The 26,841-nt window shown below is 40.5% G+C and overlaps 1 protein-coding gene across 9 annotated transcripts in view; it reads left to right on the plus strand.

Moving 5' to 3' along the window:
• Nucleotides 1-26,841, plus strand: part of PPIP5K2 (diphosphoinositol pentakisphosphate kinase 2) — a 97,034-nt gene that overhangs the window by 36,249 nt on the left and 33,944 nt on the right. For all 9 annotated transcript variants that reach the window (XM_048849513.2, XM_075128599.1, XM_048849518.2 and 6 more), the window contains exons 9-21: nucleotides 880-1,001; nucleotides 2,408-2,509; nucleotides 3,080-3,166; nucleotides 5,233-5,308; nucleotides 5,401-5,510; nucleotides 6,608-6,693; nucleotides 7,410-7,535; nucleotides 7,644-7,765; nucleotides 9,015-9,197; nucleotides 15,021-15,162; nucleotides 16,318-16,541; nucleotides 25,959-26,086; nucleotides 26,284-26,398. In XM_048849513.2, coding sequence (XP_048705470.1) covers nucleotides 880-1,001; nucleotides 2,408-2,509; nucleotides 3,080-3,166; nucleotides 5,233-5,308; nucleotides 5,401-5,510; nucleotides 6,608-6,693; nucleotides 7,410-7,535; nucleotides 7,644-7,765; nucleotides 9,015-9,197; nucleotides 15,021-15,162; nucleotides 16,318-16,541; nucleotides 25,959-26,086; nucleotides 26,284-26,398 — 1,623 coding nt within the window. The remainder of the gene's footprint in view (nucleotides 1-879; nucleotides 1,002-2,407; nucleotides 2,510-3,079; nucleotides 3,167-5,232; nucleotides 5,309-5,400; nucleotides 5,511-6,607; nucleotides 6,694-7,409; nucleotides 7,536-7,643; nucleotides 7,766-9,014; nucleotides 9,198-15,020; nucleotides 15,163-16,317; nucleotides 16,542-25,958; nucleotides 26,087-26,283; nucleotides 26,399-26,841) is intronic.

Consider the following 26,841-nt stretch of genomic DNA (forward strand, 5'->3'; position numbering starts at 1 on the left):
GAACCAAGAGTCCCAAATAAAATGTGTAGTTTTTGTATCTGAAAACTAATTTGAAATAATCTGGGAAAGGAGCAAAATATCTTTACTAATAACTATTTAAGGCTTACATCTACACTATGAGCTAGGGCTATGATTCCCCTCCTCGTGTACGCATACTCACACTAGCTCTCAGTAAGCTAGCACAAGTATAATAACAGTGTAGCTATGATAGCACTAGTGGTGACAGCGGAGGCAACAGTACATTCCCACCAATTTCAGTTTGTGTGGTTCTACTCTCACAGCTCTTTGGGATAGGAACTGTCTTTTGTTCTGTGTTTGTATAGAACCTAGCACAGTGGCTCTTGGTACATGACTAGGGCTCCTAGGTGCTACATAATATAAATAATTCTGAAATAATAAATAATATTCTGAAAGGTGACTGTTAAAAATGGCATTACTGCATCAAGTTTATAAATAGCATATTTTTTGGTAATTCTGAGAAATAAGAAGGGTGTGTGTGTGTTTACCTCTCTCCTTATCTCTTACCACTACTAGAAACGATGATTCCACAGTCCAAATTCTGTGGACAGTGGGAGTTCTGAAGATAATGTGGATGCAAAAGTGTAACGGAAAGCAGAATTTGGCCTGCAGAATTCATGTTGCTAGTGGTGTGTGAGAAGTTAAGAACTCAGGTTGGGATGTCAGGCATGTAATTAGGAAACATCATGTATAATCTGAACAAATTTAATATGGAGTCACTGAAGAACAATAAATATAGAACCCACAGTGCCATTTTTGTGTTGCCTTTTCAGATCAGAACCATACTTAACATGCAGGTCTGGAAACACGAGACCCTTGACTGAAATGGAAACTGTGCTTTTCACTATTTATTCTTAACAGCAAACAGTTTGTGGCTTTGACTTGTTGCGTGCTAATGGACAGTCCTATGTCTGTGACGTCAATGGCTTCAGTTTTGTGAAGAACTCCATGAAATACTATGATGATTGTGCGAAGATACTTGGGTAAGAGTTCATTAATTGATATTATATGATTGGTGTGTATGTTCATGCAATCATTTGTCTTTGCTATGGAAGTTTTTTCATCCAGTTTCCAAAGTATTTCTGTCTTAAACATTTTTTTTGAGGGCTACTTTTACTCCAGGGTTGAAACAAGTTCAAGGAATCTTTTGGATAGTTTTTTCTTTAAAGCAGAAAAAGCCTTTGCTTTTAAAGCGAGCATCATCTAGAATAACTAGAAATCAAAAATAAATTTCTAAAAGTTTTTTATTTCCATGTGCATTCCCTTATGCCTTAGAAAAGTGACAGTTGCAGAATTCAAAAGTAATCTGAGAACATCTTTGTTAGAGAGAAAAATAAAGAAATATGCTAACTTGTTAAATTTGGTTAACAGATTAACTAACCCAAATAAAAAGTGCAGGTGTGCTGTACAAAGGCTGGTTGAAAGCACACCTTTGCACTGCCTTCGTCCGGGTGCGGCTTTGGGCATGGCTGTTGCTGCCAATGTTATGTTGAGGCAGCCATCAGACTACTGTAATTCATATTGGCTACAACAGCCTAAAGGGCTGAAAATTTAGACCAGGATTGGAGTGAAATAGAAGGATCCTGACTGTGCCTTCCCTTCCTTCAACTGTGCCCCCTTTTCTGTGCTACCATGCCACTGATTTGTCACCCATAAACTAGGGTGATTCTGTGTTGTCCAGTTAAACTGTCTTTACAACAAGATTATACTACTGGTGTAGTTCAAAAAGGCCATACCACGCTGAATTATCTGAGCTGAAAGGAGGGGAATAATTCCTGTTAGATAATAACTACAGTCTTGTTGCTTCGAGTTAGTGGCAGGAATTCTGAAGATTCGCGTGCACTTCTCCAATTTTACACCGTCAACTTAGTCTTGATTCCTACCATGGTGCAAAAAGCTTTCATCTACATTTTTTCCTTATATTCAAAATAGCTTTGTTATAGCAGAGCTAAATCAACAGCATATTTGCACTAAGTTTGGGAAGTCTAGGAATCATTCTTCTTAGATTAAGTATCTAAGATACATTACACCATCCTTTAAAGTTCTCCAGATTCTGTATGAACAATGATATACTTCGGGTTGGTGTACTTTAACATGACACTTACCAGAGTAGATCATAAGAAGCTCTTACAAGAACTTATTATACCTATATTTTACAGATAATGTTAGATTGTTGTCTTTGTAGTTATTGTGACCAGACTTCAATAGTTCAACATAATGGTATTTAAATATTTGAAAAAATAAAAATACATCTGTAAGTGCCCATCCAGTGGTCAGTGTTTGTCTAATAAACTGTTGACTAAAACAGAATATTCCATTTAAAGAAATTAATATATACAGTATTTCAGCATTTTAATTTAGACATACATTTTTGTTTTTCCCCATTTAGAAATATCATAATGCGAGAACTTGCTCCACAATTTCAAATCCCATGGTCAATACCTTTGGAAGCTGAAGATATCCCTATTGTGCCAACCACATCTGGAACAATGTAAGAGAAAAGTATCTTTAGCTGAATTGTGCAAAGTCCTTACATAACCTTTATGTGAATTTTCTCTTCTCCCAAGGTATATCAGCTTTTGGCTAAGGACACTTGTTTTGTGTGCTGAAAACAAGAAGTGAATTGTGATTGCTGTTCCAGCAATCGAAGTTTTTTACCCTTAGTCAAGCTGAGTACAGAACAACAGATTTTCAAGTGTAGTCTGTTCTAAAAATAGCTTGCTTAATTGCTAATCAATATTCTACTGTCAGTTTAACACACATTTTTAATAAACATGCTTTTACTAAATAAACCTCAAAATGGATCTGTTTCAAAAACTATTTAAGATAGATATTCTGTAGTTAGCGAAGTCTTAAAACCAGTATTTATAGTAAATCACATTCTTACATCATTTTCAGATAACCTTATGTTCTTGCATATCCTACAAACATTTCAATACTTAATAAAGTATATTTTTGTCGACTAAATAATTGTCTGTCTGACTCACACATTTAATAATATAAAAACCATGAGTGGTGTATAGAACTGGGAAATGTAACTTGACTTTTTTTTATATTTCAGGATGGAGTTGAGATGTGTTATAGCTGTAATACGTCACGGGGACCGTACACCAAAACAAAAAATGAAAATGGAAGTTAAACATCAAAAGTAAGTCTGAATTTGGGTAAAGACAGACCTTATTTACACATGCAGTAGCATGTAGGGTACATGAGCTACCTACTGCAGTGAGAGGCAGGCTGCATCCATATTCAGTGCGGTGTGTAGCTACACCTAGCAGTGAAAGGCTTCAGTGGGGAAAGGCTCATTACTGGAGCCTTTCTTCCTACTGCCTCCACCATGCAGAGCCTTTCCCTATTGCTGGAGTCTTTCATTGCAGTGGTAAAAAGCTCCAGCAGTGGGACACTACACTGCTAGAAATAGTATTGTAGATATGGGATGCACGGCATGGGCGAGTAGAGAGCCAAGTAGGGTATATACCCTAGCGTTCAGGTAAGTCGGGCATTCTACTAGCCTAAGCAGTGCCTCACCATTTGCACTGCTTTTTATCCCGATACTAGCTGGGCATGCTGTGTTTGTATGTTACGCGCTGCCGTAAGTGTAGACATAACCTAAGTTTGGCATTTAGGGCAAAATTATTGCCTGGGATATGTGGGTTCAACTCAATGAATTCAGTGGGAATTGCACATGCGTATGCACAAACTACATTTAAATCTTAGTGCTTCTTCCTGCATAACATCTCTAAGATGCATCCGTCATCTCGATCTACATAGCTAATTCACTTGCCCACAACTCCGTCTTCTCACATCTCCCGCAACTGTAACCTCCTTCTCTCCAGCCTTGACAATGCAGTTTGTCTAATGCTGCTGCAAAGATCATTTTGCTTTGACCGCATCACCTCTTAATTTCTACCCTTTTTCTGTCTCTCCCTTTTCTGCTGCATCAATTGCAAACTAATAGTCTCTGCTTTTAAGGCCTTCATAAGCTATTGCTTCCCAGTTGTTTCTTGATACCTTTTGTCTCTTGCCTTGTACTTGAAGTGTAAGCATTTTGGGAGGCCAGGGGACCCTCTTTGTTATGCATTTATACAGTACCTAACACAGTGGGACCTTAATCTATGATTAGGTGCTACAGTAATTAATAAAAATATCATTTGAGGGATAGATTCTGCACTCAAATTTTAAGTGAAAGATTTGCTGTAAGTCTGCAGAGCCATATGTTTAGTATTTTATAGCTAATAATGTTGTGTTGATTTTTTTGTTAAATTTTGAACAGATATGGCTGTTTACTCAGGATTCTTCATATCTTTTGTGTAGTACCTGTATTTTTTCAGTGTTAGTAAGCTAATAGAAAAACTGTAAGCTCTTTCATTTTGCAGTTGTGTTTAAGGCATGTGCTAGTGAGATGAGACTTCATTGAACAGAGAGGTTCATATCAGAACAAACTTTCTCATAATTGTGGGGTGTTTAAATTGCGGATTGATGAGGGGGGTTAGTTCCAGCTCTTCATTCTGTTTTAATTGAAAATCTTCCTGTTGCCTTAAAGCAGAGGTGGGCAAACTACATCCGGCCCACAGGACCGTCCTGCCCGTCCCTTGAGCTCCTGGCTGGGGAGGTTAGCCCTCCTCCCCTGCTGTCCCTCCTCCCCCACAGCCTCAGCTCGCCACGCTGCCAGCACTCTGGCCCGCCACTCCTGCCAGGCAGCACAGCAGTGTGGCTGGCTCTGGCCAGGCAGCAGGGCTGCGAGCTCCTGCTGCTCTGAGTGGCATGGGGGGGGGGGGTTGGATAAGGGGCAGGGGGTCCCTGGGGGCAGTCAGGGGACAGGGAGCAGGGGGCAGTTGGATAGGCGTGGGAGTCCCGGGGGGCCTGTCAGGTGGCAGGGGTGTGGATAGTGGTTGGGACAGTCAGGGGACAGGGAGCAGGGGGAGTTGGATAGGGGGTAGGGTCCCGGGGGGGGGGGGTCAGGGAAGAAGGAGCAGGGGGGTTGGATGGGCGAAGGTTCTGAGGGGGGGAGGGAAGTGGGAGGGGGCAGATAGTGGGCGGGGGCCAGGCTGTTAGGGGAGACACAGCCTTCCCTACCTGACCCTCCATGCAGTTTTGCAACCCCGATGTGGCCATCAGGCCAAAAAGTTTGCCCACCCCTGCCTTAAAGTGTATTAATATTTATATTAACAGTCTTATTAGATATGTTTTTAATCTGTATGTTTTCTCCTAAAGATTTTTTGATCTCTTTGAAAAATGTGATGGATATAAGTCTGGAAAGCTAAAACTGAAGAAACCAAAACAGTTACAGGTAAGTCTGTCTTGATTTTCTTTTTCTTGGTTCTATAATTGATGAATAATAGAATTCCTTGTTATACAGTGGTTTTGTTTTTGTTTTTTTAGGAGGTGCTTGATATAGCAAGACAGCTCCTACTAGAACTTGGGCAAAACAATGACTCTGAAATTGAAGAAAGCAAAGCAAAACTTGAGCAGCTGAAGACTGTTTTGGAGATGTAAGGATCTAATTTTTAATCCTCACATCAGAACTGGCATGACTCTTATTTTACTCTCATTAGCTTTTAAAATGAATTCTCTTACATTATATTGTCAGTTGATAAATTAATGTATGACAATACTAATCTGAATTTTTGAATATATTGAGAGGAATGATGGTTTTGTGATTAAGACATTGCACTGGTATTGAGGAGGTCTGGTTTTACTTCCTGTGTGACCTTGTACAAATCACTTAATCTAACCTGTTCCTCATCTGTATGATGGGGAAAATACTTCCTTTGTCTTATCCTGTTATCCATGTTGTCTATATAGATTATAATCGTTTGGGGGCAGTGGCTGCCTCTTGCTATGTATTTGTACAGTGTCTTATACAATGGAGTCCTAACCTCAGTTGGCATGTGTAGGCACAATTCTAATACAAATGGTAATTAAGTGTTGTTGCAATTGAATGAAGTCTTGTTCTCAGTAACCCACGCATAGTATGAAAACTCATTTTAAACTTTAAATAATTTTCAGTATCTCATTATGTATTTAAGGTCTGGCAGTTTCTAACTAACACTTAGTGCTGAAATTTATATTAAATATTAACTAGATAGTAATAATTGTTTCTAGACAGTTAACTTGCCCTATAATATATTGTGATAAAAGCTTGTTACACTTGCAAGTGTTATGAATCCCATTTTGGGGCTTCATTGGATAACAAATAGTGGCGATCAGTATGTGACAGATCAGATCTGAATACTGACAGCCGTAAGGGTGTATGGTGCCAAAGTGGAAGAAATTAATCATGCAGTTGGAGAGTGTGGGTGGATGGGAGTGTTTTTCTGGTGAGAGAGACATGAAGTTTCTTGGGCAATGTGATGAAAAGAAGCAATGGACAGTACTTAATATGGCAAGTGCTACATGTTGATGACCATTTAAGTATTCCTTCAATATTTTATTTGATATGTACAAGTACAAATCAGCAAAAATGGGCAGGTTAGTATACAAATCAATTATGATTCAAGGAATTATGATGTCCCTAATTGATAGAGGGATATGATAGTATTGAGTATATATTGGAAAATCTGTCAGTTTCTTTTCCCCCTCACTTTAGGTATGGGCATTTTTCTGGCATAAATCGCAAAGTCCAGTTAACCTATCTCCCTCATGGCTGTCCGAAAACTTCTAGTGAAGAAGAAGGTATAGTATAACCGATACTTACTCACTTACATAATATGTAGAACTTGACATAATAAGGGAGTTAATTGTTTAATATGGTGTTAAATAAAACAAGGACGTGTACTCTGGCCAAGTATTCAGAAACATTTTTGTTTTGTAATGAGATACTGTGATTAGCAATCTCTAAGATGCTGAGTTTCTGTTAGTAAGGTTAAGATATACTTTTGCATTTTAATATTGTTTCCTACATAACAAAAATATGGAGGGAAGAAATTTTGTAAGCTGTTCACCAAAGATGATGATGATTAGAAAAAATTCGGTTTTCCATAAATCTCCTAGTACTCCTATTCCTTTCATACAAAAAAGGCTAAAACATACAATAATGCCTAGGTATTTAAAATCCAGTACCTGTGAATTTCCTGACTGCTGATTAGTTTAGTGCTTACTTTCAATTACTTTGTTTTCACTGTAATACAAGTTTCACTTGTTTTTAAAGTACCTAAACATGGGTGTCTTCAGAGTTAAGTATTAGCTTTCGCTGAACTAGAGGGGTATTTCTCTGTTAGAATAGCAAGAGACTCAAATGTTGAAGTCACTTTCCTGAAGCACACAAAACTCAATGTATCACTTCCAGTATTTCTTTAATATTAATTTAATCATAATTCTTTAATAGTCTTTAAATAAACTTTTGCATTTGTGTGTACATTATTTTAAGTGATCTGTCTACATATAATTAGATAACAGAAGAGATGAACCATCTCTACTTCTGGTTCTGAAATGGGGAGGAGAACTGACCCCTGCAGGCAGGGTCCAGGCAGAGGAGCTAGGGAGAGCTTTCAGATGCATGTACCCAGGTGGACAAGGTAATCTTTGTGTGCTATATGGCATAAATTAGCCTTTTAATTTATACATAAAAATAAAATACATGTATAACAAGAGTCTCTGAAGAAGAAGATCTGTTTGTTTTGTAGGAGATTATGCTGGATTTCCTGGATGTGGTTTACTTAGATTACATAGTACTTATCGACATGATCTGAAAATCTATGCTTCTGATGAGGGACGAGTTCAGATGACTGCAGCAGCTTTTGCAAAGGTACTGTGTGAAATTGTATTTTCAACAAAGAAACCTGAAACTCTCAACAAGAATCTTGTCTGTGTTCTCTAGCAAGTTAGGGAAATGCAGTTTTATTGCAGCTAATGGAATAAAAAAAAAAGTTGAAATTTATTTAAAGTTCATTTAGTGCTCATGAAAGGAGATCCAAATGGACATCTCTTGCATTTGAAGCCTTCCAAGCATCAGAAGACATACAGCATGGGAAGCTGCAGTACAAGTTTTTATTTACATAGCCCATGCAATGCACATCAGTCCTTTCCAGTAGACCACTTTTGAGGATGAAAAGGGTATTTTAGTCTACATGCCCGTTTAATTCTTTATCTAAAAGTTCCAACAAACTATGACAAATTGTGGGCATGATGGGTGAAATATAGGCATCTTTTAGGAAATGAACTGAGGCTACAAGTTCACTTTACATAGGTGACATGCAACTGTAAGGCAAATTACACATAGAGGACCAGATTGCTTTTGTGCTTTGATACCACCAGAGATGTAAAATTAATATAACCTGATTTCATTTTCTTTTTAAGATAAGATATTACAAGATTATATAAACATTTTTACTACAGGAATATCCTTTTGTAAGATTGTTAGAGCAGAAACTTCTTAACATTTAGTTGATCTCAAAATAATTAACTGGTGAGATACGGTGGCGAACTGACAAAAAAAATGCTCTTAATCATTATGCTGCTCAAGTATGCATGTAGTAATTTTGTTGTGCTGTAAAAATTCTAGGGTGATCTTGTAAAATTTAATAAAAACTGTTCCATAGCCCTGAACACTGTGAACTTTTAGACATGATCTGTGAAAAATGTAATCTTCAGAACTTCCATGTAAATTAGAAACTTTTTTGACCAAACTTTCACAATACCTTACCTATCTTCATATCAGACAAATTTCCCAGTCCTCTGATCACAGCCCAGAAGCTCTGTACCTGCTTAAGTTTTCCACTCATTTCTCTTTTAGCAGAAGTTTGATTGCTTATTCCCATCTCCAAGAAGAGGGATATATCAGGCATCCTAAACATATGTGAGAGAGCACATACAATAAGCTGCTACATAAAGATTTCATTGAGTGATTGAATTTCGGTAACCACAACATTTGAGATACTGGCAAGTTATTTGAACAATATAATGTGGAGTTTACGTTTACATCTTGGTTTAGAAATAGATGCATTACTACATTTTTATCTTTGTTCATTTCTGAATAGCAGTGTTGTTCTTTCCAGGGATTACTGGCTTTAGAGGGAGAGCTGACTCCTATTCTTGTCCAGATGGTGAAAAGTGCTAATATGAATGGTCTGTTGGACAGTGACAGTGACTCTTTAAGCAGCTGCCAGCATCGTGTTAAAGCAAGGCTCCATGAAATACTCCAGAGGGACAGAGAATTTACGCCTGAAGACTATGAAAAGGTTAGAAAATACTAAAGAAATTATTTCCAACATAAGTTGATTAAAGTTTACCACAACTAAGTTTTCACACAAGTATTCCTTTATTAGTTCAAAGTCCACTTGTTGTTGGTTATATCCAAAATACCAATACAGGCATAAACACATTTTATATCCTAGCAACAATACAGTTACACACATTGGCCAAATATTCACAACAGGATCTTGCTTGGGCATGATTCCAGAAGGGTAAGGAAAATCCCTAAAATCCTTGCCTTTTTACACACTCTAATAAACAAGTGATGTCACTGCTGGTTATAAGACCTTAGCTAAAGCCAGAGAGAGCCATTTTAGGTCTGGATGCTACGCTTTTGCATGGTCTAGACCAACTTAATGGTTGGGCTCCCTTTTCAAAGTTATCTTCTTTCCTTCTTTTGCCATATTTCTTCCCAACTTCAGGACTAAGCATTTTTTTTGTAAACAAACTATATATAACCAGTTATTTATTGCACCTGGTGCCCAGTTAATCAAAATAAAGAAAACATGGTTACCTCAACCCAAATCTGAAATAAAATAACACTCTGGTTTCAACTGTCACTACAAATTTAACACAAACAATGCTGCTTTTTCATAATTTAATTCTGTTTAGTCATATGCTTTGGGCCTATTGCTCATGCTAATATCCAAACTCAGTTTAAGACCAGCGTTTACTTGGGCTCAATGTAGGCTTATCTTCCTACAAGATAGTTAGCAGGATTCGTTTTCTGTGAATCAAAATAAATAAAATTTTGTCTTGATCCTAATATTTGGTTAAAAGTAATGTTTTTATTAGGGCTGTCAATCGCAGTTAACTCTAGTGATTAACGCAAAACAAATTAACTAGATTAAAAAATGTAGTTGCAAGTAATCACAGTTTTAAACGCACTGTTAAACAATACTACAATACCAATTTAAATTTATTATAAATTATTTTGGATGTTTTTCTACATTTTCAAATATATTGATTTCAGTAACAACACAAAATACCAAGTGTACAGTGCTCACTTTTATATTATTTTTATTACAAATATTTGCAGTGTAGAAAAAAATAAACAAAAGAAATAGTATTTCAGTTCACCTCCTACAAGTCCACTCAGTCCTACTTCTCGTTTAGCCAATTGCTAAGATAAACAAGTTTGTTTACATGTATGGGAGATAATGCTGCCTGCTTCTTATTTACAGTGTCACCTGAAAGTGAGAACAGGCATTTACATGGCACTGTTGTAGCCAGAGTTGCAAGGTATTTACGTGCCGGATATTCTAAACATTCATATGCCCCTTTATGCTTCGGTTTGTACGCTCTAAAGTTTTACATTATTTTGGTTTTGAGTGCAGTTAAGTATTAAAAATATATATATATATATCTACATTTGTAAGTTGCACTTTCACAATAGAGATTGCACTACAATACTGTATCAGGTGAATTGAAAAATACTATTTCTTTTGGTTTTTACTGTGCTAACAGTGTGATTAAAACTGCGATTCATCATGATAGTTTTTTTTTAATCTTGTGATAAATTGCATTTTTTTAATCATTTGACAGCCCTAGTTTTTATCCCATAGTTTTCTAAAATCAATCTTGTACACTTGTTGGTAATGTCTTGTGTGAAGAAGGAAATTGGCAAATAGCAGTGGCTGTGTGGGAAGTTGATGGTCAGTCATGTAATACTTTGTCACATAGAGCTATACGAGTCCCACAACAGGAACAGATACACTTTTGGGTATGATTGTGAACACGTGTTTGGGGAACAAAACAGCAAACCTTCCTTATTGTTCCATAAGCAAGATTTCAACCTGTTCCACAAGTAAAAAGATAGTGTTAACCTGCCTTTATGTGTAACCATTTACACTCTGCTTCTTTAGTAGTAATATTGACGGTGACAGTGTGTGTTCAAAAAGCTATTATATATCTGTTATAAAGGTTTGCCATTATTGAATTTTTTACAGAACACTATTCTGGTCCTGGGAATTCTGAAGTGCCCTAAGCTGTTACTTTCTAACCGGTGAAGATAAAAGAAATGTTCCATTACATACTAAGACATTGTACTGTAATGCAGGTTACATCAGGTTGTACAAATTAAAAGGAAGGGATCACTTCTGGTTCTACACATTAGGCATATTTCATCATGATTAGATAAGCATGTTTACCAGTGGCTGTCCTCACTGTGTCTAAAGAAACAAATGGAAACTTTCTAATATTCAGAACAGTGTTGAAGTCCGGGCTGCCATTAGATATGAGGCATAGAGATCAAAGCAGTGGGAGATTAGTCTACATCAGTGGTTCTCAAACTGGGGGTTGTGACCCCAAAGTGGGTTGCAATCCCTTTTTAATGGGGTCACCAGGGCTGTCATTAAACTTGCTGGGGCTCAGGGCTGATGCCAAAGTCCAAGCCCTACCACCTAGGGCTGAAACCCTCAAGCTTTGGCACCCCCCAGGGGGCAGGGAGGCTCAGGCTTCGGTCCCCTTCCTGGGATCTTGTAGTAGTTGTCAGAAGGGGGTTGCAGTGTAATGAAGTATGAGAAACCCTGATCTACATATTTGTCACTATTGTATATGTTAGCTGTTATCCGAGGTGCCTGGGGTAGCGTTCACTGAAAATTCCAAGTTCAAGGCAAGCTTCAAAAAGGAGAGCAGATTCTCCCAAAACTGGTAGTTAAAACTGGTTAGACTCACCAACCAGTCACAAACTCTGCTTCTGATCCCCCACACGGGTTATCAAGAAGCTGAAAAAAGAAATCACACAGCCCCCTTTATTGCATTCCAGTTCTCTGTCTCCCAATCAGCACATAGGTCCAGTACAGTAAGAAATTATTTGAAACACTGTTCACTATACAAAATGTTCTTCTGACCCCAAGGGACTAGCCACATGGCCAGATCAATATTAGTTTGGCTCTTACCCAAAATACTAAGCTGTCAGGAGGGTTGCCAACCCTCCAGGATTGGCTTAGAGTCTCCCAGAATTGGCGTTGATCTCCCAGTGACTATTGAAAGCAATCCGGGAGATTTTAATAGGATATTTTAAGAAAATGATGTCATGTCATGATGGAGGAAAAATATCTCCTGGAATAGCTTTAGACAGAGTTGGCAAGCCTAGGTTCCAGCCAGTCCTTTAGTATCTAAAACTAAAGGTTTATTATAAAAGAAGGAAAGAACAAGAAGCGGGTTGTTAAATGGTCAAGCAATAAAATACATACATAAGACTTCAGAGTCCATATATCAGACTCGTAGCAGTATTGGTGAGTTTTTTGCCTTGAAAGTCCCTCAGGAATACATCCAAAGCTTGGATGGGTCATTCAGTCCTTTGTTCAAAGCTTCAGTTTGTAGAGAAGTTGCTGCAGAGGTAGGAAAAGTAGGATTGAAGACAAAATGGAGATGATGCCTCTGCCTTTTTATATCCTTCGCATGTGGCCTGTACTACTTTTGTCCCAAACACAAGCTTTACATCACATGCCATGGAAAAGCCTTAGAGTTCTCTGTCCACAGGCATGCCCTACATGTTTTGCTGACTTTCATAAGGTGCAGCTGTTGCCTTCTCTCAATGGGTTAATTGTATAGCTGATTGCCTTTGATAGGACATCAAGCAGGCTGGATAGTGCTGATGCCAGTCTGTCTGGGGGGTGTCACCCAGAAGCATAGCACAAGTTTGAAATACAGATATATCAACACACATTTGTAATTCACAATACAAAGATGATACAAACATATAAACAATATTATCATACTTGGGAAAACGTAACATTTCCTCTGATACCTTACACAACATATCTGGTAAGATTCCTTGCTATTTTATAATATTGGTAATAATATTAAGTGTCTCACATAATCCATACAGTGTCACATGAGCATTGAGTTCAATAGTTCAATTTGAAAATTGCGTAATTAGATGGCATTTGAGTGTTTTGATGTAACGTGAATTCAGGTTTGAAGAGCAGCAGCAACTACTGAACTTTGCTCTTTTAGAGGAGACTCCTGGTATACGACTGACCTTTTCTTTTTTGGTTTTTAAGTTGATGGTGACTGTTTTAATTTTAGCTATTTAAGGAACCCCACATGCCTTGTCCCTCCTAATTCTTTTTTCTCCAGAGACCTGCCTTTGCTGAATTACTATGTCATAAAGAGGGGGCACAGAGTACCTAATGTTAACAGAGTAGGTAGAGGTAACGGGATAAGAGGAAAGGGGAAGCTGGAAGCACATATAGGTTCATTACCCCCAAGAATCCGGCGTTCTGGTAAGGAAACTTTTGCTCACTGTGTTATCACGTGCACATGCTTGAGTAGTACTGCCGATGACCTCAGTGGGATTTTTCTCCTCCATCCTTAAAATTTCTCATGGAGTCCAGGGATTGTTTTGTCTTGAGCACGAGTGCTAAACGTTCTTGGTGAGGCACCACAGAGGCATCACTTTGTCCTTCCTTTCGTGGTGGCAAATAGAGCGACAGAGGGCCAGAAAGAGAGTGTATTCAGATAGGATAAAGAGAGAATAGTGAACTGCCAGGTGGGGAGGAGATTGAGCCTGACCCATTCTGAATGGGAGATTCAGGGCAAACACCATCATATTATATATCCTTATATCCAACCCTCCACCGAGTAGTTCCACTGAGTACTTTTCTGTCCTGCAGCCATCTGTTCCTACCTTTTTGGGGAAGGGGTTACTTATCCCTCTGACCTCCAGGCTGTCTCAGATTCTTTGAGAGCACAGGTACTCCTGCCTTGCCACCACCTGCCCGTGTTCTCTTGTTAATTGGAGGAGAGTTTTTCACCACCTGACTTCCCATGTTTGCTCCAGAAGTTTCGGGGCTGAGAGCACAGGGGATCTGCTTCCCCTACCTTCTTGTCCTCATTGCAATTAGATTACTGCTGTTTGTAGTACCTAGTAGGCTATTGTAAGGCAGTATGTGCTTCCCCCAGATGCTGTTGCTACTCCTTGGCCTGCTCTCTGCTTATGTGGGGGAACGATCTGAACAGGGAGCCAGATTTCTGTCTGAAAAAAGGGAAAAGGTCCTGCAGGTGCTCCTAAAATGTGAAAATACATGTTTAAATATTATGATTGACCACTCGCTTACCCTGCACTTCGCCTTTCTAAAAAGTGAAGGTAAATCACGAGGCATTCAGCCACTCTTCAATGTCTTATATAGCATTACTGGCTTACTTAATGGTGATCATGCTTGGCTCCTAAAGTTAAATGATTGGTTCAGTTCTGGAGGATTGACTGTTGATTCCTGCTAGTAACTTTTTTGTGTTCTATCCTGAAAGAAATAAGTCTGTGCAGGAGCAGCCATGTATGATCCCTCCAATTAAGTTTTGTTCTGTAAAATTTCCTTTCATGATGTATTAGGAAGTATTTAGCCACAGTGTACCATTCTGATTTCTCTTGACAAAGCTTTTAACAAAATGTTTGTTATTAAAAACAAAATAAAATACATTATTAAATATGCACAAAGTTGTGAACTTCCTCAGAATTCTCACTTTTGAGAATAAAATAATTAACATAAGTGGGGAAGTTTAATTCCATTCCTGACATTGCTGTGGTATTCCAGACAGAATTGTTTGCCCTCTAAGTATCTCATACAGCCTTAGCTTTTGACACTTGGGTTAAGCTTTCTACTCTTAATTTAGATCGCAGTGTATTAATTCTGACTTTAAGGAAGTTGTGGACTGTGTACTTTTATGCATATGTTGAGTCTAGAAATCTGAGAGTTGAGAGATGTGGGGGGTTTTGTTTTGTTAATGCATCCCATTAGGATTTCCTAGATATTTAGATATAACCAATTTGGCAAGGAATATTTCTGTTTTATCTCATACTGCAGCTTACTCCATCTGGAAGCATCTCTCTGATAAAATCAATGAAGGTGATCAGAAATCCTGTGAGAACATGTGACAAGGTTTATTCCTTGATTCAGAGTTTAACTTCTCAAATCAGGCAGCGAATGGAAGATCCCAAGTCCGCGGGTAACTGAAATGTTTTAAAATGTGTGTTTAATTTGACTTATGTCCATTTGAGACCACTAACTTTAATGGATATGCAGAAGGCAGGCACCCTTTCCTCGTTTGCTTCACTGTTTCACAGATTTTTGCTAATGATACTTTAGGGACTCATGCAAGTTGAGCAGATATGGCTTTAGAATACAGGCTTTTCCCCTGAGAGAGTTTGCTGCAATTAACACAAGGTTTAGAGCAAAAGACTATGTAGTAACGTTGCCATAACCAGTTATTTCTGGGATCTATACTAAAAACTAAGGTGATAGGCGTAATATTATTCAAATATGCTGCAAAACTTTAAGTTCACAAAGAGGGCAGGCTGCTCTAAATGTAATTTAAGGGAAGATTTCCTTTGAATGTTAGTATCTTCATTAAAGCTTTTGTTTGCTCTACACTAAAACACGGGCCATGATGAATAGAAATGTTGCTCTATAAATTATGTAGTATTAAAACACCATTTTTTTTTAATAGTTGCATTTTATCTCTGTAGGACTTGCACTGATAACTAGAATTGATGTTCTACCATTTCTGCTCCTTTTCCCAATCCAAACCTCTAGTCTGCAATTTGGGGCATCTGCCCCTGCTCCTGCCAGTCTCCTGGCTCCCCATATTCCTGGCTTCTGCCCTTGGGATGTGTACAGGAGTGTATGGGAAATAAGGGGCACATCCCCAGAAAAAAATATTTTAATCTAAAATTTTTAAAAAGTCCCTGAGTACTTCTTAAAACCACACTGTATATGATTTATCATGGTACAATTCTGCCTGAAGACCTAGCGATGCACTTGGAAAAGGGAGCTTGGGATAGAGCAGACATGCTTCTGTCTTAGTTACCATGTAATAATTCCATGCTAGTGGCAACGAAAACTGAGTTCAAAACTACCCATACACATAACTATTCCCTCTATTTTGAGCCCTTCAGATAATGATTTCAAGTATCTTTGTGGTAGTATTCACAGGCTTCTGACCACTTTGCCTCAATGCGTTTGTTATCTGGAGTGAGCTAACATTGTTTTACTCTTAAAACACATTTTAAGACTATAATTTCAATAATACATTTAAATCAGTTTAACTTTTTTGTTGTCAATCCTAAATAGTGAAATAAGAGTAAAATATTTATCTGTCTAGATATTCAACTTTACCATAGTGAAACGCTAGAGTTAATGCTGCGCAGGTGGGCCAAGCTGGAAAAGGACTTTAAAACAAAGAATGGACGATATGACATCAGCAAAATCCCTGATATATACGACTGTATAAAATATGATGTCCAACATAATGGCTCCTTAAAATTAGAAAACACAATGGAAATATACAGGCTATCAAAGGCGTTAGCTGACATTGTGATCCCTCAGGTAAGCACTTTACAACATTAATATGGCACCTTTAGAATAAAAATCAGTAAAAGATGCTTGCTGTCTCCTGTTTTTGGAAGGCTTCTATAGTTTGCAGTGACTAGAGGCTCCAAGATGACCTTCTGTTTACTGAGGAGATTGAATGTCAATGGTAGAGTACAGATTAACTGGCCTCAGTAAATTAGTAGTTCATCAAATCGATTAAATTTAGAGTGAGTTTTCCAGTAGCTAGCATAAATATGACTAGGTCAGAGGTGGGCAAACTAGTGGCCCGTGGGACCATCCTGTCCGGCCCTTGAACTCCTGGCTGGGGAGGCTAGTCCCTGGCCCCTCCCTTGCTGTCCCCCCTCCCCTGCAGCTACACTGCTGTGCGCTGGGGCTGTGAGCTCCTGAGCTGCCTGTCAGGGGGCGGGAGTGTGGATAGGGGATGGGGAACAGGGGGATTGGATAGGGGATGGGGAACAGGGGGCCGGGCAGGGGTGTGGAGGCAATCAGGGGACAGGGAGCAGGGATGGTTGGATAGGGAGTGTGGTCCCAGGGGGGCAGTTTAGAGCGTGGGGTCCTGGGAGGGGGCGGTCAGGGGACAAGGAGCAGGGGGAGTTGGATGGATCCAGTGTTCTGAGGGGGGCAGTCAGGGGGCAGGAAGTGGGGGGGGGGGGGCAGATAGGGGGCGGGGACCAGGCTGTTGGGGGAGGCACAGCCTTCCCTACCCAGCCCTCCATACAGTTTTGCACCCCGATGTGGCCCTCGGGCCAAAAAGTTTCCCAACACCTGGACTAGGTCTTAGTTCCCATTAGCCCAGTGTGCTAAAATTAAGTGCCCCGTAACTACTATTTTTCATAGATTAAGGAGGGCAGTATAATTGAAGTAATCAAAGATGTCCCTATCTGAAGTTGAATTTTTTCTGTCAGCCTTTTTGCTTACAAGACTCCTTCTCAGGCTGTTTGTAAGGGACACAGTTAGCCTAATTTCACTTAACTGAAGCTAACTGGTAAAGAATTTAAACCAAAATGGAGCTTTCTACTGCTAAAATGCATTTTGGTTTTGGTTTTAAATATGCTAGCAGTTAAATACAGATACCATCTTCCTTCTAGTATCAGGGGTAGCTGTGTTAGTCTGTATCCATAAAAACAACAAGGAGTCCGGTGGCACTTTAAAGACTAACAGATTTATTTTGGTGTATCTGAAGAAGTAGTTTTTTAACCACGAAAGCTCATGCCCAAATAAATCTGTTAGTCTTTAAGGTGCCATCGGACTCCTTGTTGCTTTCATCTTCCTTTTGTTTCTAACAAGAGAGATGCTCATCAGGCAAAAAAATACAATTTGGTTCATGTCTGTAAAATTATATCTTTAATAGTTATCCATATTGCTGAACAAAATAGTATCTACTAACGAATGGCATTCAACAGGGAACCAGGGAGGTAGGAAATAGTTATCTCACTGTCAGTGTGGGAGCAAATTGTCTTCTATCAGTAAAGGAAACAAAACTTAAAATAGCAGAGTTCCTGGAAAAAACACACAGAGCAAGATTATGGAAATGAGTGCACATTAGTATTGTCTTCGCCACATGGTTCTAGATCTGTCTACTTCTCATTTCCCTTTTTTTTTTTTTTTTAAATCTGTCTGCAGTGCAGTTTCAAAACTGAGAAAGTCATATACATTACATGGAATTTCACTGGATCTAGATGAACACATAGGTCCCTTTGTCAGTCAAATCTAAACTGCATTCAGTGTTGTGCTGAGTAGACTAAGGAAAAAAACCTAAGTATTACCTTAGTGTTAATGTCTCTCGCATATAACCAGAATTCTTCCTCTGTGAATCAGACTAATTCATTCACTCCAGTAATGGATTTGCCTTCATTTTTTTGTTTAATATGTAGCATCATTTCTGATAAAATATCTGCTCTGCAAGGTCTTATTTCCAATTCTGTCTACTAGTTCTTTGCCTAGATGAGAGAATTTTTTTTCTGAAGAGAACTAACTAATTGAAATACCACTATAATGCCTTTAAAAATCTTGGCTATTGGGAGTTGCCCAGGGGATCAGATCTCATATTGTGACATGGGACATTGAGAGCCTGAGAAGATACTAATAAACATATAACTGGAATACATATATTGTACCTTATGCACATCTGTAACCTTCACAACTTATACTTATTGACAATATTTTTGTACAAGTTTGTCAGCTCTTGAAAGAATGGACTCTATTCTCATATTAAGGTATTGGATGCCATTGGACAAATCAAGATTGTTTTGAAAGTGGAGTGTGCTGTACTGCACTACAGAAATGTTCAGCTGTTGAAGGCTTGTTCATGTGAAGCTTTTTTGTACAAATAACTGGATAGACAACAAGTCATTCTTCTTCGAGAGATGTCCCTGTGGGTGCTCCACTCCAGGTGTTGGTGCATCCCTGCACCTTCACTCAGAGATTTTTACAGCAGTACTCGTACCGGTCGCATATGCGCAGAGCCTGCCCCCCCCCGCTCTGAGTGTATCTTAATAGTACGCGTGCATGTCCGATCTCCTCAGTTCCTTCTCTACTGTCCCCCGCCTGAGATGGAGCTCAGCAGAGTCGTCAAAGACTTTCTCTCCCTTTGTTACAATTACCTTTCTAGTTAGTTTGTTACTAGTAGTACTTAGTTACCATTTTTCTATCCTTTTCTCTCTCAAAATAAATAAATATTTTTTTTCTTCATTCCTGTCAGTGGCTGCCACTTCCGACATGCCTCACTCCCCAGGCTTTAAGTGCTGCTCTACCTGCAATGATGCCATCCCTCTGTCAGATAGCCATTCAAAATGCATAAAATGTTTGGGGGAGTCCCACATCCCTCCAAAATGTGCCCACTGCAGCAAGCTTAAATCTAGGACATGGAAGGACAGGGAGCTGAGGCTAAAACTGCTCCTCCTTCAAAAATCCTTAGGGTCAGCTTCAGACCCAGGTGCCGACTCCGGCTCCGCAGCACACCACAGCCCCCCTGCCTCAAAGAAGGACAAAAAAACTTCAAAAAAATGGCACCTTCTCTCACCTGCAAAGGGAACTTCTTCCCCAGACAGGTCTACAGCCTCCCTCCCGGCACTTCTCCGGCTGAGCACTTTTGATGCGCTGGGCTCCTCCGGCGTTGCACGAAACCCGCCCGCCTGCGTCCGCGAAGCTCCAGTGCCAGGGCTTCAGGCTTCCAGTTGCCTGTCTTTCACAGCAGATTCCTCTTGCACAGCCCTCACTTCACAGAGGAGCTCCGGGGCTGCAGTTTACACAGTCAAGGGACCTGCTGGTGTCACCTATCCTGCAGACACCCTTACTCAATGCCTACTTCTCTCCAAATGCTCAGTCAGGGTCCGGACAGCCTTCCTCCAGTGATGAGGAAGCTGGACTACAGGAAGAATTTTCACCATATCAAATCTCCCATCCTCAGACCCCAATCAATAGAGGTCATAGAAAAATTACTTCATCCTACTCTCTGGATCCTGTCCCGTGGTGTGTAAACCCCTGGATGGCACCACCTATGCCCTTCCCACCACAGTGGCAATATTGGGCCACATAGGCATCTTATCCTCAAGACCACACTCCCTATGCCACCTCAACCAGGCGTGACACCTGTCCGGCCCACCAACTGACGAACCTGCCACTGATGTAAGGCACCAGGCAGCACCGTCACAACTGCAGGATCCGGCATGACGTGCCTCAAACCCAGTAGACCTAGTTGTTACGCCTGATGAAGCCTTACTTCCTCCTCCCCCCACATCTTTGGATGATTTCTCAAAATTTCAAGACTTTTTCAAGAGAGTTGCCAGCGAGTTAAGAATTAACTTGGAGGAGGTTCCTGAACAGCAGCATGAGTTAACGGACATCCTGCAGCCCTCTTCTTCTTCTAGGATTGCATTACTGATCAATGCAGCCCTTTTGGTACCTGCTAAGGCCATCTGTCAGACTCCTGCTGCAAGCCTACCTACCTGTAAACGAGCGGACCACAAGTACTTCATCCCTTCCAAGGGCTCTGAATTCCTTTTCACTCATCCAGTGCCAAACTCGCTGATAGTAGATGCAGTCAACCAAAAGACCAAACGCCCGTTTCCCTGCTTCACCCCATCTGACAAGGACAGTATACGATTAGATCTGCTCCGAAGTAAAGTATACACATCTTCCATGTTACAATTTCGTATTGCTAATTATACTGCTGTTCTGGCAAAATATGACCACAAAAATTACAACAAATTCATGGACTTTATTGATGACATTCCGGAAGGAAAGAAACAACAATTCATGGCTCTAGTTTCTGAGGGACAAATCATCTCACATACCGCTCTTCAAGCGGCCCTTGATGCAGCCAACACTGCAGCAAGATCCACTGCTACAGCAGTGGTCATGCGCCGAGGTTCATGGCTCTCCTCGAGGTTCATTCCTTTCCTCGAGAGGTACAGAATACCATTGAAGATCTTCCCTTCAACCATGACAAACTCTTTCATTGAATGAAGTACGTCGTTCAGGCAAAGACTCAAGGGCAACTTTCCGGTCTCTAGGAATTCAAACTCCTACGACCAGAAGGCGACAATATAGATATCAACCTTATCAGCGTCCACACTACCCTGCATATACCCAGCAATTCCATAGAGCACATGAGCAGCAACGCCAGATACCAGCGTCACCGTCTCAATTCCTCAGCAGTGTTTCAACCCCCTCCGACTAATAAGCAGATTTGAAGCCTTGTTTGAGGGTTTAGAAAACAGCGTTCTCACTTCAATGCTTACACCGCATGTCCCTATTTTTGGACACTGCCTACGACCATTCTCCCATCAATGGCAGAACATTACCACCAACAAGTGGGTTATATTGGTCGTCACAATTGGCTATTCGATCCCTTTCCTATCCTTGCCTCCTACCCACTCACACTCCCTGTCCTCCTTCAGGGACCCCTCTCACGAGCAACTGCTCCTCCAAGAAGTACATCTTCTTCTATTGGGAGCAGTGGAACTTGTGCCCAAATGGCACAGAGGAAAGGGGTTTTACTCCAATTATTTCTTAACAGAAAAGAAAACCAGGGGATGACGACCTATCCTCGACCTCAGGCGGCTCAACAAATTTATCAAAAAGCAAAAGTTCAAAATGGTTACCCTCACCACCATAATCCCAGCGCTGGAGCAGGGTGATTGGTTTTCAGCCCTTGACCTACAGGATACCTATTTTCATGTGACTGTACATCCGGCCCACAGACGTTTCCTTCGTTTTACCCTCAGCTCAACACATTTTCAATACAGGGTGCTACCCCTGGGCCTATCCACTCCCCGCATTTTTTCACAAGCTCCTAGCTGTAGTCTCTGCCTACTGCAGGAAACAAGGGGTCATAATATTTCCTTACCTCAACGATTTGTCTCCTCAAAGTCTCAACACATGACAAAGCGCTTCGATTCACGCAGCTCACCGTTGATTGTTTCCTATCCCTCGGCCTACAAATAAACAAAAACAAATCCACATTCTCTTACCCAGCATCTGGAGTTCATAGGAGCACACCTCGATTTCCAGATGGAAAGAGCATCTCTCCCGCCCGATCGCTTCAACACCATAAAACTATTGGCAGCGAAACTTCGCAACAGTCCTCAGGTCACCACTTGAGTCTGTCTACAACTACTAGGTCACATGGCCTCGTGCTCTTTCGTGGTCCAAAACGCACGACTATACATGAGGTGCTTCCAAGTTTGGTTTGCCACAGTTTACAGACCAAATGTGCACTCTCTAAACAAGCCTCTATCCATACCTTTCAGAGTCAAAGACTCTCTCCTATGGTGGACAGTTCCCTCCAACCTTTGCTCTGGAGTCCCCTTTCTCTAGGATGCTCCATCTCTCATGACTACCGATGCATCCCTCACAGGGTGGGGTGCACTCATGTCCCACCACACAGCCCAGGGGCTATGGTCTTCAACCAAAACCTCCCTGCACATAAATGTCCTAGAACTTCAAGCCATACACAACGCCTGCTGTCACTTCCTCTCATTAATCCAGAAGCAACATGTATGGATAATGACAGACGACATCACCTGCATGTTCTGTGTAAACAGGCAGGGAGGGGCTCGCTCTCACTCGCTTGGCACAGAAGCCATGAAGCTCTGGAATTGGCGCCTTGCGAACAACATTCGGATATCAGCCACCTATCTTCCCAGAGTTGTGAATACCACAGCGGACAAATTAAGCAGACGCTTTCCCTGGGATCACGAATGGGAGATAAACGAGACTATCATCCACAAATGGGGCTACCCAACTATAGACCTTTTCGCAGCTGCGAAAAACATGAAATGTCCCGAATTTCCCTCCAGAGAGGGACTGGGCAAACATTCCCTGGGAGATGCGTTCATGATCCCATGGCACCAGGACTTGCTATATGCTTTTCTTCTGATACGTGTTCTCCACAGAGTTCTAATAAAGATACAGACAGATTGTGCCATGGTCTGATTGCCCCGTCGTGGCCTGGACAACCGTGGTTTCCATTCCTCACCAGAATATCAATCCGCCCACCAATCTCGTAGCCCCTCACTCTGAACCTCCTATCATAGCAACACTGTCGATTTCTTCACCCCAACGTGTCCATGCTTCACCTTAAAGCTTGGTTCCTATATGGTTCTCCCAAAACGAACTAGCATGCTCTGAGCAGGTTCAAAGAGTGCTCCTACATAGCAGAACACAAGCTACTCGCATCACCTGTCTCCGAAAGTGGAAGCGATTCAAACAATGGTGCTCAACTAATGGTGCTCTTCCTACTTCTGCACCTCTTCCACTTATACTTGACTACCTATTAGACCTCAAGCAATCGGGCCTTTTTCAGCTCCATCGAAGTCCACTTAGCTGCTATTACAACTTTTCATAATAAGATTGATGATACCTCTGTTTTTGCTCATCCAATCACCAAGTGTTTTCTCAAAGGACTCCAATCCCTATACCCAGACATTAAACCTCCTACTCCTCCGTGGGACCTTCACTTAGTTTTATCCTGCTTAACTCAACATCCATTCGAGCACCTAGCCACTTGCTCCCTCTTACACCTCTCTATGAAAACAGCATTCTTAGTGGCAATCACCTCGCCAGACAGGCAGGAGAAATAGCAGTTCTCATGGTAGTCCCACCGTATACACTATTTTTTAAGGACAAGGTTACCCTCTGATTACGTCCCAAATTCCTTTCAAAGGTGCATTCCTCATTCCACATCAATGAGCCGATACACCTACCAACTTTCTTTCCCAAACCACATGCAAACTCTTTTGACTCCACCATGCATACGTTAGATGTACACAGGCCTTTGTCTTTCTATTTGGATAGAACTTTAGGAACTTTTCTAGACTTTGTCTCCATTGCGGAGCATTCCAAAGGGACACCTATTTCTACCCAGAGACTTTCAAACTGGATTTCTGACTGTATCTGACTGCTATCAGATAAAGAAAGTGACGCCTTCAGCCGGCATCAGAACTCACTCCACTAGATCTGTGGCTACCTCCGTGGCTTTTCTACGCAAAGTTCCCCTGGCTGACATCTGTAAATTGGCCACTTGGTCTTCTGAACGCACATTTGTTAAGCACTACGCCCTTACTCAAGGACGTCTCTCTGATACACGATTAGGCAGAGCTGTATTATCTACTGCATTCCTACCAAATCCGAAGTCCCTACCTCCTTGAGATACACTGCTTTTCAGTCACCTGAAGTGGAGGACCCACAGGGACATTTCTCTCGAAGAGGAGGTTACTCCCCCCCTGGTGTAGTAACTGATGCTCTTCGAGATGAGTGTCCTGTGGGTGCTCCACTACCCCCCCTCCTCCCTTCTACTTCAGAGTTGGGGTAGCCTCCGTTGTAGAGAAGGAGCTGAGGAGACTGGTCGCGCACGCGTACTATTAAGGTACACTCAGAGTGGGGGGGCAGGCTCTGCGTGTATGCGACCGCCACAAGTACCGCTGTAAAAATCTCCAAGCGAAGGTGCAGGGACGCACCAACACCTTGAGTGGAGCACCCACAAGGACACTCAGCTCGAACATCAGTTACTGCACAGGATGAGTAACCTCCTCCTTTGCTCATTCAGCAACCTGATTTGCTTGTGTTGGTTCATTGGGTTAATGCTGAAAATGAATACCCGGTTTAGTAAGGCTATTTATAGTCTGTATAGCAATATTTGACACAGATAAGATGTTCTTAAATTCAGAATATATTTACCAATAGAATTTGTGTCTGTTTTATGAAAAAAATTATTTAAGAATTGAATTACTCACTGAAATAGATGGTGCCTAGAGAGGGATGCAAGTGGATTGGTTTTATTTAATTGATGGTAACAACTGGAACTGAGGCAGATTACCATTACTATTCAATATATTTTTACATGAAGAAAATTCAGTGGAAATTAAACTACATTTCAGGCTTTGCATTTAGTGGGTTTAAAGGTGATCTACAAATAGAAGAGAGGACTCCATTTACTTTTGTAGTATGCTGAGTACTCAACATGGCAAAGGTGGGAGGGAAGTCCTGGATAGTATGGACTTCAAATTGTTTGTCTCTTAGGTCACCCGAAGTCCAGAATCAGTTAGGCTGGGTATAACACAGTTACACTCAGTATGCTGGTTGTGTTACTGATTACAAAATATCACTTCTGGGCGTAGGAAGGGAATTAGAGTACCACTGGACCTGTCCTAATGACAGTGTGGGGAGGGAGAGAGAGAAAGACAGGCTCATCAGATAAATGCCATATTATAGGGATTTGCAAAGGTTTTTTTTTAAATAGGTTATTTGGAGCAATGGGGAAACAGTACATATAAAATAAGAATACTCCCTTAAAAAAAAAATTGACAAACCAACATAATATACAAAGAAAAAAGGCCTTTACCTTGCTTTCCACAGTAACCAGAAGTTCTGCTATGGTGTTGGGGAACATCACCAGCCATGTAAGATTGTCTATTTCATTGAGCAGGAGACTCTTGAAAGAGAGTTTTAAAGTGAATATTCTAAGTGCCCAAAATTACCACCAAGAGTATCATTCTGATGTTAATGGAGATTTCTTACTGTTGTTTTCAGATTATATTTGACTGCCTTCAGAAGTGAAAAGGGAAGTACATTTCTTGCAACTGTTGGAGGTCAAATGAAAAAATAGAATGCCTCCTTATTTCAGTTAGGCCACAAAAGAGAACCTTCTTTCAAAAATCAGATTCATCCTGGTATGAAGGAGCTTGGTACTTTTCTGCTGCCACCAAAGGAAACATTCTTTCCATTCATACTTCGTACATTTCCAGTGCAATTTCTTTGTCCATGTTCAGACACTTAAAATCCATGTTTTTCAGCCACAGGAAGTGGCAGATAGCTAGCTACTGTTTTTCAGTTATGAGTCTTGAATTCAAAATTCACTTCAGTGTTCTTTATAGTTTTGTTTCAAAAACTTAATTTCTTTCTGTCCAGGAATATGGTATTTCCAAGGCTGAGAAACTAGAGATTGCCAAAGGCTACTGCACACCTCTAGTTAGGAAAATTCGTTCTGACCTTCAGAGGACTCAGGATGACGACACTGTAAACAAGCTTCACCCTCTGTAAGTTCAGAATTTTTCAATACATGTATGCTGCCAATTGTCTTCAGTACTTAAATGTTCCCGCAACCTCGATAGAGAACCACGTACTTATAAAGCTATGCTTACTTCAAATGATTTATAGTAAGATGGTAGTAAGTTTTCTAATATGGGTATATTTTAATGTCTTTCTTTTTTCCCCCCTATATTTTTGATTTCAGATACTCCAGAGGTGTTATGTCTCCTGAACGTCATGTTCGTACTCGGTTATATTTCACAAGTGAGAGTCATGTCCACTCCTTATTATCAACTCTTCGTTATGGTGCCTTATGTGACGTAAGTTGGTCATTTTCCTGTTAGAGCAAACCCTGCTGCTGGTATTTTCTGAAGAACCTATGGGACCAAATTCCACTAATCTTAAATGGGAGTTGAGTGCCTAACTTCCTTAGGCTACCTTGAAAATCACAATCTATTTTATTAAACATATTGATTTTGTAATATGTTTGGCAATATGACTTGTGTGCATAACACTAATCTTTGCCATATAGATTTTTTTCTTAGCAGAAAACAAGATGGAAAACGTTTAGCATTACCTTGGTTTTTTTATGGAAGTTAGTAAATATTAGTGTATTTGCTAACATTTGAGCTCTAAATTCCTCATGCTCAGAAAAGACCATACTTATATTCCGATCAGGCAATAATGCAAAATACCTTTTAAGAATTTCTTGTAAGTAGGTTGAAATTCTTCTCTGAGAAGCTGAGCAGTACTGTCCATCTCC

Source organism: Caretta caretta, chromosome 5 (genome assembly GCF_965140235.1).
Source record: "Caretta caretta isolate rCarCar2 chromosome 5, rCarCar1.hap1, whole genome shotgun sequence".
Taxonomy (NCBI): Eukaryota; Metazoa; Chordata; order Testudines; family Cheloniidae; genus Caretta; species Caretta caretta.